Raw genomic sequence first — 15,547 nt, 5'->3', positions numbered from 1 at the left:
AATTCAAATACCTATAGCGCCGTCATTTCAGGAGCTTCTTCAAGCACTCTTTTTGTTTAAAGTTTAATTGCATTGTTTTTGCATTGTTTTTAATTGCATTACTGTTCACATGCATGTGTGGTGCCGTCAGTCATGAGTAAAGATAAAGCTTGAATGACTTACTGAACTGGTGTTTTTATTTCATGGACTATTTCAGCACCACGCGCTGTCCACCTCACTTTGAGCAAGCCTATATATATACGGTACATTGCACCTCACTGCCTATACCTGTTATTCACTCTCAACATGGATAAAACATAAAGTATGCATATAATAAAAATAATATGATGAAAATAAAATAAATATCATATTCTCAAAATAAACTGACGGGCCAGAAATGATTGCTGGCGGGCCAATTGTGGCCCGTGGGCCGCCTATTGCCGACCCCTGTTCTACAGGATGCTTTTAATACACTGCAACACTCCTTGCTAAGGCTAAGACTGGTCCTTAATGCAAAAAAGACCAAGTACATGACCTTTTCTCGCTCTCGAGCTAATACAGCTGTCCCTCCGATTCTGACACTGGAAGGGACATGCCTTGACAAAGTAGCATCCTACAAATATCTGGGCATATGGATTGATGAAAAGATGGCCTTTGATGTACATATTGGGAACCTACTGAGAAAACTTAGGCCTAAACTGGGCTTTTCCTTCCGTTTAAAGAAATGTTTCCGTCTGAAGCCAGGAAGAGAATTGTGCAGAGTTCCTTTCTGTCTGTATTAGACTATGGCGATGTGATTTATATGCTCCTTCCTCCCTGCTTAAAAAACTGGATTCTGCGTATTATGCTGCTATACGTTTTGTAACGGGTGCAGGCTCTCGCACCCAACACTGTACTTTGTATACTGTAAGTCTTTAGGATGGTCCTCTCTGTATCAAAGAAGACAATCACACATGTTGATTTTTATCCTGAAGTCATTGCTAGCTGCCCTTATATATCTCCAGACTTCTGTCCTTTTATACTTGCTTTTTTAATACCAGACGAGCAGCAAATGGGATGCTTTTAAATGTTCCTTTAATGCAGTCAGAGCTTGGTAATGCTGCATTCTCCTACTATGTTCCCTTTTCATGGAATACGCTGCAAGTGAAACTTTGTCTAGAAGCACTTCCTACTGTGAATGCTTTTAAAGGTATGCTACGACTAGCCCTTCATGAAACATGTAACTGTTTTACCTCATGCTATTGCTGATCTGATTATGCTTCTTGCCACTGCACAAATGGCCTTCTGTGGTTGTATTTGATTTGTATGTTTTTTGTTTAATGTACTGTATATTCTATATGCCCTGTTTTTATGTTGAAACTTGTTGTGTGCCGTGTTGGTCAGGACTCCCTGTGAGAAGAGATCTTGTATCTCATTGGGACATTCCTGGATAAGTAAAGGATAAATACATTAGACACACAGTATTAGACACAGTGCACACAGTATTAGACACACAGTACGCACAGTATTAGACACACAGTACGCACAGTTTTAAACACACAGTACACACTGTATTAAACACACAGCACACACAGTATTAGACACACGGTACACACAGTATTAGACACACAGCACACACAGTATTAGACACACAGCACACACAGTATTAGACACACAGTATGCACAGTTTTAAACACACAGTACACACTGTATTAAACACACAGCACACACAGTATTAGACACACAGCACACACAGTATTAGACACACAGCACACACAGTATTAGACACACAATACGCACCGTTTTAAACACACAGTACACACAGTATTAAACACACAGCACACACTGTATTAAACACACAGCACACACAGTATTAGACACATAGTACACACAGTATTAAACACAGTACACACAGTATTAGACACACAGCACACACAGTACTAGACACACAGTACACACAGTATTAGACACACAGCACACACAGTATTAGACACACAGTATACACATTATTAGACACACAGTACACACCGTTTTAAACACACAGTACACACAGTATTAGACACACAGTACACACCGTTTTAAACACACAGTACACACAGTATTAGACACACAGTACACACCGTTTTAAACACACAGTACACACAGTATTAGACACACAGTACACACAGTATTAGACACACAGTACACACAGTATTAGACACACAGTACACACATTATTATACACACATTACACACAGTATTATACACACAGTACACACAGTATTATACACACATTACACACAGTATTATACACACAGTACACACAGTATTAGACACACAGTACACACAGTATTCGACACACAGTATTAGACACACAGTATTATACACACAGTACACACAGTATTAGACACACAGTACACACAGTATTATACACACAGTACACACATTATTATACACACATTACACACAGTATTATACACACAGTACACACAGTATTAGACACACAGTACACACAGTATTCGACACACAGTATTAGACACACAGTATTATACACACAGTACACACAGTATTAGACACACAGTACACACAGTATTAGACACACAGTACACACAGTATTAGACACACAGTATTATACACACAATACACACAGTATTAGACACACAGTACACACAGTATTAGACACACAGTACACACAGTATTATACACACAGTACACACAGTATTAGACACACAGTATTATACACACAGTACACACAGTATTAGACACACAGTACACACAGTATTATACACACAGTACACGCAGTATTAGACACACAGTATTAGACACACAGCACACACAGTATTAGACACACAGTACACACAGTATTAGACACACAGTACACACAGTATTAGACACACAGTACACACAGTATTAGACACACAGTACACACAGTATTAGACACACAGTACACACAGTATTAGACACACAGTACACACAGTATTAGACACACAGCACACACAGTATTAGACACACGGTACACACAGTATTAGACACACAGTACATACAGTATTAGACACACAGTACACACAGTATTAGACACACAGTACACACAGTATTAGACACACAGTACACACAGTATTAGACACACAGCACACACAGTATTAGACACACGGTACACACAGTATTAGACACACAGCACACACAGTATTAGACACACAGTACACACAGTATTAGACACACAGTACACACAGTTTTAGACCCACAGTACACACAGTATTAGACACACAGTACACACAGTATTAGACACATAGTACACACAGTATTAGACACACAGTACACACTGTATTAGACACATAGTACACACAGTATTAGACACACAGTATTAGACACACAGTACACACAGTATTAGACACACAGTATTAGACACACAGTACACACAGTATTAGACACACAGTACACACAGTATTAGACACACAGTACACACAGTATTAGACACATAGTACACACAGTATTATACACACAGTACACACAGTATTAGACACATAGTACACACAGTATTAGACACACAGTATTAGACACACAGTACACACAGTATTAGACACACAGTATTAGACACACAGTACAGTACACACAGTATTATGCACACAGTACACACAGTATTAGACACACAGTATTAGACACACAGTACACACAGTATTAGACACACAGTACACACAGTACACACAGTATTAGACACACAGTATTAGACACACAGCACACACTGTATTAGACACACAGTACACACAGTATTAGACACACAGTACACACAGTATTAGACACACAGTACACACAGTATTATGCACACAGTACACACAGTATTAGACACACAGTATTAGACACACAGTACACACTGTATTAGACACACAGTATTAGACACACAGTACACACAGTATTAGACACACAGTACACACAGTATTAGATACACAGTACACACTGTATTAGACACACAGTATTAGACACACAGTACACACAGTATTAGACACACAGTACACACAGTATTAGACACACAGTACACACAGTATTAGACACACAGTATTAGACACACAGTACACACAGTATTAGACACACAGTATTAGACACACAGTACACACAGTATTAGACACACAGTACACACAGTATTAGACACACAGTACACACAGTATTAGACACACAGTACACACAGTATTAGACACAGTACACACAGTATTAGACACACAGTACACACAGTATTAGACACACAGCACACACAGTATTAGACACACGGTACACACAGTATTAGACACACAGTACACACAGTATTAGACACACAGTACACACAGTATTAGACACACAGTACACACAGTTTTAGACACACAGTACACACAGTATTAGACACACAGTACACACAGTATTAGACACACAGTACACACAGTATTAGACACATAGTACACACAGTATTAGACACACAGTATTAGACACACAGTATTAGACACACAGTACACACAGTATTAGACACACAGTATTAGACACACAGTACACACAGTATTAGACACACAGTACACACAGTATTAGACACACAGTACACACAGTATTAAACACACAGTACACACAGTATTAGACACACAGTACACACAGTATTAGACACACAGTACACACAGTATTAGGCACACAGTACACACAGTATTAGACACACAGTATTAGACACACAGTACACACAGTATTAGACACACAGTACACACAGTACACACAGTATTAGACACACAGTACACACAGTATTAGACACACAGCACACACTGTATTAGACACACAGTACACACAGTATTAGACACACAGTACACACAGTATTAGACACACAGTACACACAGTATTATGCACACAGTACACACAGTATTAGACACACAGTATTAGACACACAGTACACACAGTATTAGACACACAGTATTAGACACACAGTACACACAGTATTAGACACACAGTACACACAGTATTAGACACACAGTACACACAGTATTAGACACACAGTACACACAGTATTAGACACACAGTACACGCAGTATTTGACACACAGTACACGCAGTATTAGACACACAGTACACGCCATATTAGACACACAGTACACGCAGTATTAAACACAGTATGGAGCTGTGAGACTGGGAGAGAGTGCATTTCATGAATGTACAGTCTCCTCCCCATCATATGTTAGGATCTATGGGTAACAGTACTGTATATTTGCATATCCTATATGTCACAAATGTAACAGTACTATATACCTGTATGTCAAGTATGTCCCTATGCCATAAATGTCATGATGTTGTGTATGTCATAAATGTCACTATGAATTGAAAATGGGGGACCCTGATGTAAACAAGACAAACGTCTTTCTCTGGTCTGCATCCCCTTAACAATTGTGTGTATTGAGCCGTACTGTATTGTACCCATTCTGCAATCTGTTAAATAAAGTTTTCATTCATTCATTCAGTCAGTCAGTCATTCATTCAGTCATTCAATGGGAACATGTGGTCATTAAATGGTGGCGTGGCTTTATTTCAAACTAGAAAGAAACTAAACCCTTTGACAAACTTCTCTCAGGCTTCTAACAAGCTTCAAAGAGGCTTTTTTTGTCTGCTTCGACAGCATGTTTGTATCGTAGCAAAGTTTGCATGTCTGTTGGCACATGCAAGCTATGCTATCCAATTAGATGGCGGCGCTCTACAAGTGTGTGTGTGTGTGTGTGTGTGTGTGTGTGTGTGTGTGTGTGTGTGTGTGTGTGTGTGTGTGTGTGTGTGTGTGTGTGTGTGTGTGTGTGTGTGTGTGTGTGTGTGTGTGTGTGTGTGTGTGTGTGTGTGTGTGTGTGTGTTGCCTAGCAATCTATAGCGACACCTGACGACACTCACAGCTGTGCTACACTGCTCTACAATAAACCCTTCAGATGAGGAACGTCTGTGTACAGTAGACCTGTCCCCGACTAAGGATTTGTATAGTCGACTATGATTGGCCAAAATGTGCCCATAGTCGACTGCCAGTAAATGCCAATATATATATATATATATATATATATATTTATTTTTTGGGGGGGATCATTCCATTTTTCGCTGTGGGGGTGCTTAATGTCTGAAGGAGTCGACTGAAGGCTTCTTGTCCTCTGTGAAAGCATGCAATTGGTCCACTGATGGATACATCTTGATATTTGTCTAGTGTTTTCATTAGATGGGTGAAATCCTCTTTCAGTGCCTCTGTGCCCGTTTTCTTAGGCAGTTAGCCTCTCTGGTATGCGCGCCATTAGCGTCAGCCACGCTTCTAGGCCTCTTTGCTTTTGGAAAGAATGCATTCGACTGAGAGATTGGCAGTCGACTACGTTACCTTTCGACTAGTAGAAGTCAGCCCTAGTGGACAGTAAAGTCGTTTTATACCTCCAGAAAGTACGCATCCTCTAGTACTCTCTTTAACTATTAACACATTGACGGCCACGGGGATTAGACGGACCCCACTCCAGCATATCATAATAAGGTTTCATTGTGCGTGAGGCTGTTTGTAGAGCTAAATCTACACTTTATATTATTGCTATCTGTCCATTCTCATTGTCAATTGACACTATAAACCGTCCCTTCAATATGCCTTAAACAAATACTTTTTTCATCAATACGTTCCCATTTTATAGCGTCTTGAATATGAATGTTATAGCAGAATTTTCTGGGGTATTTCTTGGAACGTGAGATACAGGTCGCTAAGCTAATAACGTTAAATCGAATGGCGTTTCGGCCATAGACAAGCTAGAGATAAAAATCAAAATGCATTTGATCAGTATCATGGTCCACCATGAATGCATGAAAGGGGGGGGGGGGGGGGGGACGACGACGTCGTTTCTGATTATTGATTACCAATAACGGCATTAGCCTCAGTAGCCTAATTTGCTGACCGGGTGGATGGCTATCAAAGCATGGCCCGATTGGGCTGTAATTGACGTCAAATAGCTCTTACCTGTGGCCGGTTGGACTGCAAAAAGGATTTCCCAGTTATCGATCGCCATCTGCTAGATCCATATGTCCATTGGCTGATGCTATAATCCTTTACTGCATACTGAATTCAGCGTCCCAAAAACGATTTCAGGCGATCGGCTACACGCATAGCTGTAGGCTAACAGAAAAATCCATTCATAAAAAAATTTAAATAAAACACCGGTCTCTAACAGGGAACACTGCATTATCGAGACAGCGCCCCTATGAGGATCTAGCCGGTAATGCACTTTTCCGAATTCCAAGAGTAGGGTAAATCTGCAGTGCCGCTCGGTGACATTACAATGGAATAAAAGCCAAAACAACCTTGCCACGGACATATCCGTGGTTGGCCCTCAAGAGTTGGATCCGAAACACGGACATGTCCGTGGTTGGCCCCGAATGTGTTAACGTACACAACACTCCAGCTTGACCATCTTTAGATAATAGTCAGAAAATATCGTCCCTCTGAGATCCTGAGGTTCTTTGTCCGAGGCATTCCGCTGGCATGTAGAAACCACAGGATTGATGGCCAAAGCCGAACCCGATGAGGGAGAGGAGGTTGGGAACCCCCCTCCCATATCCCTCTCCCTTGTGCGCTAATCATTTATATATATTTTTTTATTGGACTAAAATTTAACAAAACCTAAGCCTTAACTAGCATATCGTGTTATGCAGCTCGGGGAAAACAAAACATGTAAATATAATTGAATGGAATGGACCATAAAGTCCCTCTCTAATTTATGTATAAACGGGGAGAGGAGAGGAGGAGAGGAGAGGAAAAGGAAAAGGAGAGGGGGAAGGAGCTAGGGAATGCTTGTGTGTATTGTTTATTATTTAATTATATTGTTTTACACATCATGCCATCATGGGTACCTTGTGTATACTACACCTTGTGTTTACTGTTTACTTTTACTCTTACTCATAGTATATATTCAGATTCAAATTCTTTATTGCCTATATTTATTGTAACGTATAATATAACCGATAGGGCATACAGAGCCTCATCTGCACCTTTGTTTACACTGTTTATTTGTTCTCATATTTTTATATTCAGATCAAATTGTATTGCCTATATTTATTTATATTTATTTCTACTATTACCCTGCACATACCTGTACCCCCCCCCATGCTGCTATGGCACTCGCATAAAGGATTATCTTATATTATCTTTTATTTGGATCTCCATTAGCTGCCAAATAAGTGGCCGCTAGTCCTCCTGGGGTCCTCACAAGGAAATAATACAAACACAGAATGTAATTAGTAATAACATTTTTAAATATGAAAAGAAAAAAGAAAAGCATGAAGGCAGTCAAAAATCAATACTCAACATTGAAGACGTAGGCCTGACATTAATTCAGCATTTCATAGATAACAATGACATATATGACATACTGTAGCAGACAGCTATGTATGTTAAAGACACAAATGAATCCACATAGATAATGGAATTAACACCGACGGTTGAAAATGAATCCGCCGTTCGTCTTTTCCGAATGAAACCAAGGTGGCGGACAATAATCTTTATGAATGCGGTCAGGTGGCGTAGCGGAGATTGCGCTCGTCACCAATGCAAGAGGCTGTGGTCTCGACTCCCGGAGTCAGCATTGCCTTGGCTCGGGCTGATCGTCATACTAACTCGTTTGGCTGAGTTAGGGGTAGGAAGCCGTGGGTGGGAAACTGGCGTTGTGGACAGCGACGCCTACAGGTCAGGTCTGGGCAGGACTTGAGGAAGGCAGCGTGACCTCCCACGCGTTACACTTCACCAATGAGAGTCCTCGCTGCCAGGTGAAAAAAGAGTCACTGGCTGTCGCCGCACGTGTCGGAGGAAGCGTGCGGATGACTTCAGGGTTCCCTTGTACCGACCAGTAGGAGAACATGCGCACAACAACCAGGTAGGGGAGGGGGGGAATTGGCACAACGACTAAATTGGGACGTGGAGAAAACCCTCTATAGCAGAGTCATTTTATATGAAGTTTGTAGTTAGATGGCATGCTTTGTAGCAACCTCCCTCTGCAAGAGGACACTGTCGCACGAAGCGATTTCACTGGATGTCCCGGACACAATGGAAGTATGGATATATTCGTAACGAATAATTTTAAAAAGATACAGTTAACTGGAATATGTTAGTTGTTTACACAATGTTGGATTATGTAATTGGTTTGTGCAAATCCCTTGTTTATAAAGTCTCATATTATGAAATTTAATGATTTGGTTTATTATAAAACTATGCAAATAATGTACAGAGCTAAAGCAAAGTTACTCCAAGACGGGGTGCAAAGGTTTTTTTCAATACATGAAAGAAAATATGATTTGAGAGATATTTGTACATTTACTGTTCATAAAGCTAAGAAAGGGATTACAAGGAGGTGTATTTCTATTATTGGGTTTAACTTGTGGAACAATGCTGATATACAGTTAAGAATGGGTAATTCACTTTTGGTTGTAAAGCTATTTTTGAAAACTACAAAGGTGAATAATACTGTTTTTTTTGCTATTTTCTTTTAGAATACTGTTTTTGAGTCTTAATTTTGTTAAGAATATACTGTAGGACAGGCATATATAAGCATTATGCTTCAGTCTGTATCTTTTCACTCACTGTAAAATCAATTGTTAATTATTGTGTATATTGTATTGTGTGAGATGATGACTGAATAAACTACTACTAGTTGGCTTTTCCGATCATGTACTAAATTGGCTCATAACATACATTAAGGGGAGAAGGTTCTATGTTAAGCTTGGAGACAATGTATCCGAGAAACATGACAGCAACTTTGGAGTTGCACAAGGAAGCTGCCTTGGTCCATTACTCTTCTCACTATATATGCTGCCCCTCGGGGACATCATTCGAGACCACAATGTATGCTTCCATAGTTATGCTGATGATACACAACTATATATCTCCGCAGAACCAAATAACACTACAGCCATACAGTCCATTACAAACTGTCTGTTAGCAATAAACAAGTGGATGAACAATAACTTCCTAAAATTAAACGAAAGCAAGACCGAAATCCTATTGATCGGCCCAAAAGCGAAAAGGGAAGTGCTGTGTGAAAACCTGGGGAGTCTGTCATCCTATGTAAAAACTGAGGTTACAAGCCTAGGTGTCATCTTGGACTCAGACCTGACCTTTAAGTCTCATATTAATAAGGCCATGAAAACGTCATTCTTCCACCTAAGAAACATAGCGAAAGTAAGACCTTTCGTAAATAAAAAGGATGCAGAGACACTGATTCATGCTTTTGTCTCAAGCCGGCTTGACTATTGTAATGCACTGTTCACTGGTCTTCCCAAAGCAACCATTGGGAAGCTTCAGCTTATCCAAAACTCTGCAGCTCGATTACTAACTCATACAAAGAGAAGAGAACATATCACTCCAGTCCTAGCCACTCTGCACTGGCTTCCAATAACTCATAGAATTGATTTTAAGGTCCTTTTCCTGACATATAAAGCTCTTAATGAGCAAGGCCCAAAATACATAGCAAATTCCCTAGTTAGTTATCTGCCCTCAAGAACGCTACGGTCATCCACTACAGGTTTACTAGACACACCCAGAAACCAAAAGAGGATAGGAAGTATGGCATTTGCCAACTATGCCCCAAAACTATGGAACACACTACCAACACACATCAGAAACGCCAGCGCCATACACATTTTTAAAGGAAAATTAAAAACGTACCTATACAGTCTAGCTTACAAATAGTGTACCATGCCTTAGTGAAAGCGAGTATCTTATTGAAATGTTTTTATTATTATGTTTATATTTTTTATGTATTGATCTTTTACTGAAATGTTATTTTACTGTACTTTGCCTATTGCCGTACTTTTATTACTGTTGTCTTATTAATGTGATGCTTTATTTTTAGTACCCGGAGCTGCTAACGGGCTAACGTTATGAGAGCTAATGTTGCTACCTGCTGTACCCGGAGCTGCTGGCTAACTGACGTTATGAGAGCCAACGCTGCTACGTACTGTACAAGTGCATTGGTTTAGTGCACTTCCTACTTCCAGTTGCTGCTAAACAAGTGCATTGGTTTAGTGCACTTTATGAGAGCTAACGTTGCTACCTACTAGATATTGGTTTAGCATTGGTTTAGTGCACATTATGAGAGCTAACGTTGCTACCTACTAGTTATTGGTCTAATGCACTTCCTACTTCCAGTTGCTGCTCAAGATGCTTCTATCCCCAGGCCATCAGGCTGCTCAACGAACAATGACCACTACACAATAAACCATCAAACGCACATAGCACACACATCCACACGCACACACTCACTTTAAACAAACACACTGTAGCACCCACTCCCCACACTTTATATTTATTGATAAAGGATTTGCACTACAACTCGTACACCTTACTGTAAATTGTACCTAAATTGTACCTCATCCCATTTCTGCTTTGCACTATATAGTATTGTATATTAGTACACTGCATAGTATTGTATATTATATGGTAACTCAGTTATGTCTATTCTGCATCGAACATTGTACATATGTCTATACTGAACACTGTGACCTCATTTTCTACTTCTAATTTACATGCTATACTATGTTATTTGATACTTATCTTGTCTAGCACAGTCTCTGGAGCGTAACAGTAAGAAGCATTTTGTATAAAAGTATTCTGTACTTCTGTATGACAACTATTAAAGAAACTTGAACTTGAAACTTGAAACTTGCTAAACAAGTACAAGTGCATTGGTTTAGTGCATTTCCTACTTCCTAACTGGCTAACGTTATGAGACATAACACAAAGACGCTATGGCTTGGAAAAGCCTGATGGATCCATGAGGCTTGGATAAGCCTTGTGGACCCAACTCTTTAGATGAGGGAACGGGTACATACGCACACAATACGCGACCACTGATGGATCCGTAGGGCTTGGATAAGCCCTATGGACCCAACTCTTTAGATGAGGGAACGGGTACATACGCATACAATACGCGACCACTGATGGATCCATGGGGCTTGGATAAGCCTTATGGACCCAACTCTGACCACTAATAAAAACGTAACTACACTAACGTTATAAGAGCTAACATTGCTACCTACTGTACAAGTGCATTGGTTTAGTGCATTTCCTACTTCCGGTTGCTACTGAACGGACATGTTTGACTGTTTTCATTTTTACGTTATTATTATTATTATTATTATTATTTTTTAAACATTGATCTTAACTGATCACTGTGACTTTATTGCTTTTATCGTTATATATGCCTATGTTTGTGTACAGCACTTTGAGCTACATGACATGTATGAAAGGTGCTTTATAAATACGTACTTACTTACTTACTTACTTACTTACTTACTTACTTACTTACTTACTTACTTACTTACTTACTTACTTACTTACTACTACTACTACTACTACTACTACTACTACTACTACTACTACTACTACTACTACTTATCAATAAGGGAATCAAAATTCTTGTCAGTGACAAAGAGATTTGTGTCATCAGCTAATAATATACCGGTAGGTGACAATAAACTGTATATTCAGACGGATATGGATATATGTATATGTGGTAAATATAAATATATATGGTATATACAGCACTATTGTACATGCATCATACAGGTGATGCTGAATGAGTGGAGCATTAGCTAATGACAGAATTGCACTATACCTAAGTGAAGTATGTAAGTGAAGGTGACTTTATTTTCTTGACATTTTGTTCTTGTGGTTCGCTGTGAGCCTCATCAACAAGGCTCGGGACCCCCACTGTGTTACATTAACAGACCCTACTGGACTATATATTTGTACTGTATATACAATCAAAACTCGTCATACTTCACTGTTCATACTCATTGCACATAACTACCCAATTGCACAGCCCTGCTAAATATTCCATCCCACTGTATTGTTATTTTTATTCTAATAGGGAGGTGTAGTCTGATGTCACGTTTCCCGCGCGGTCCACCCATATAGGGATTTATCATTGGGAAAATGTATTATCGGCTATTGTAATAATTCTGCCTCATGAACATTGGCAAGCTTTCCATTTTTGCACAACATGAGTTCCCTTCTATCACTAACATTATTGTTTAAGCATTTTTGGTTGAAATAAAATTAGTTATAAGGTTGTTTAATTTGTCCTTAAAAAATAACTACACTTACCAGTAGAATGCCAGCTAGCTACTAACGTTACGTAAAAAACAATAACGTTATAAACTATATACACAATGTACAACGAAACAATGATTTACATTAGTATTTACAGTGATTTAATATGCAGCGAATTAACGTTATACGATGTAAATTATAAATACAAATATGGTAACGTGGTAGTGGCTTTTAAAAATGGTGGTTGGCTTTAGAGATAGATGGTTATGATCATCAGAGCACTAGTGTTATGGAATGTAAGGGAAATCTAAAGCCAGGAGTCTACGCTGTGGTGACGTCAGTCAGCAGCGCCAAAGTGAAGTGTAGTACTTCAGTGAATGAAAGCGTAAACATTGTTATTTTGCTACTTTTACGATTAATTGCAAATTGTTTCATGTTGAGCTATAGATTGTGGATGAATACTCACAGAAAGGTACACCATGCCAATGTTCATGCTTTATTTGTTTTAAACGAGACTATTTAGAAATGTGTCCATTGGAAATGCATTGCAATTTCAAGTAAGGTGGACCGTGCAGGAAACAACAATAACTACACGGGTAACTCCCTATTAGTGTATATACCGGTACTTGACCACACTGTGCATAGTTATACAGCCCTGGCCTTTTTTTATAATTCTATTCTATCCTATTGTGCTTCTATTTTAATTTAGTTTATATCCCATTGTATTCTATTCCACCTTTTTATTCTATTATCCGTCTGTTAATGTCGCACCGAAAACGACCTAATGAAATTCCTTGTATGTGAGAACTACTCTGCAATAAAGACCTTTCTGATTCTGATCTGATGCAGCATGTGAGTCTTTTCTCCACTGTGGTCTGATGCCTCCTGCAGCTCAGCGGGCTACGACACTGAGTGCTTCAACAGTGGGGAGTCAGCCAGCCGGTCAGGGACATTCGCTTTTGTAGCCCTGACCTCCGGGGTCCAGCGAGAAAGAATATAAACACGTAGAAATGTCATAAATGGGAATGTTTGTTTACAAGCGTGGTGTCTAATCGACTGCAATCCTCCCGAGTGTAGTTCATTACAAAGCTGGAATCTGAGCGAGTTCGCTGCCTTTTTGAACTCACGCAAGTGGAGGTCATTCAGATGTGCTGTAATGTAATCGCAATCGGGAGTCTATGGGAGAACATTTTATTGACATTTGTTTTAATCTGTTTGGAGTACCAAGCGGTTGGGTTTGCCACATAGGAAAATTACAATGAGTACCAGAAGGTTTAGACTGTTTAAAGTCAATCTAGTGTAATTTTATATGATTGGCATCTTAACCTGGCACGTCTTCCTTCTTCCTTTGGTACAAGCAGGTTCAAACAAACGCCAACAATTACTTAGATGGTAATAATAATAATAATAATAATAATAATAATAATAATAATAATAATAATAATAATAATAATACACTTTATTTGTATAGCACCTTTCATACAAGCATTGCAGCCCAAAGTGCTTCACAGTGGTTATGTAGACACAAGATAGACATAGGCATAAAATGAGCATAGAATTGGCATAATTATAGACGGGCATAGAATGAGCAGAGAATTTATATTAAAACCACCTGGAATGGTAGTGCCATGCAGACTGAATTGTCTCCTCCAGCTAATGATTATGTAACGCTAACTTAAAACAATGTACTCAATATGGCATTAATGGTTCCTCTCTGTTCTCTCTCTCCCCCCCTCTGTGCTCTCTCTCTCCCCCCCCCTTTGTTCTCTCCTCTCTCTTCCCCTCTCTCTGTTCTCTCTCCTCACTCTCCCCCCCCTTTGTTCTCTCCTCTCTCTTCCCCTCTCTCTGTTCTCTCTCCTCACTCTCCCCCCCTTTGTTCTCTCCTCTCTCTCTTCCCCTCTCTCTGTTCTCTCTCCTCTCTCTCCCCCCCCCATCTCTGTTATTTCTCCTCTCTCCCCCTCTCTGTTCTCTCTCCTCTCTCTCCCCCCTCTCTGTTCTCTCTCCTCTCTCTCCCCCCTCTCTATGTTATATCTCCCCCTCCCCCTCTCTGTTCTCTGCTCTCTCTCTCTGCTCTCCCTCTCTCTATCATCTGCTTTCTCTCTCTGGGTTTCCCTCCCTCTCCCAGGTGCTGCGTGGGGCTCAGCTCATAGCAGTGGCGTCAGCTGATGGAGGGGCCACTACAGTAGAGGGCACCACCCTCCCCTCAGACATACAGGTCCAGTATGTCCAACTGGCACCTGTGTCTGATCACACTGCTACCGTACAGGTGAGCCCACATACTCACTCACTCACTCACTCACTCACTCACTCACTCACTCACTCACTCACTCACTCACTCTGAGAAGCCTCAGGAGGTGATAGGATCTCAAGTCATTCGGAGCGGCTCTAAACACCATCACACTTACAAAAAGACACAATATATATATATTTTTTTTACAGTATATGGATTCTGTTTCAGTTTCTCTCAAACTTTGAAACACAAACCCCCTTGTCTCTGTCTCTCTCTCCACACCTCTCTCTCCCCACATCTACCTCTCCCCACACCTCCCTGTCTCTCTCTCTTTCTCTCTCC

At 40.0% G+C, this 15,547-nt stretch overlaps 1 protein-coding gene across 4 annotated transcripts in view; it reads left to right on the top strand.

Annotated features, from left to right (window-relative positions):
- Positions 1 to 15,547, top strand: part of banp (BTG3 associated nuclear protein) — a 186,382-nt gene that overhangs the window by 132,412 nt on the left and 38,423 nt on the right. For all 4 annotated transcript variants that reach the window (XM_084334450.1, XM_084334448.1, XM_084334449.1 and 1 more), the window contains exon 12: positions 15,101 to 15,241. In XM_084334450.1, coding sequence (XP_084190576.1) covers positions 15,101 to 15,241 — 141 coding nt within the window. The remainder of the gene's footprint in view (positions 1 to 15,100; positions 15,242 to 15,547) is intronic.

This window comes from Notolepis coatsorum, assembly GCF_963971535.1.
Source record: "Notolepis coatsorum genome assembly, chromosome: 18".
NCBI classification, from domain to species: domain Eukaryota; kingdom Metazoa; phylum Chordata; class Actinopteri; order Aulopiformes; family Paralepididae; genus Notolepis; species Notolepis coatsorum.
This window is presented reverse-complemented; position numbering and strand designations above follow the sequence as displayed.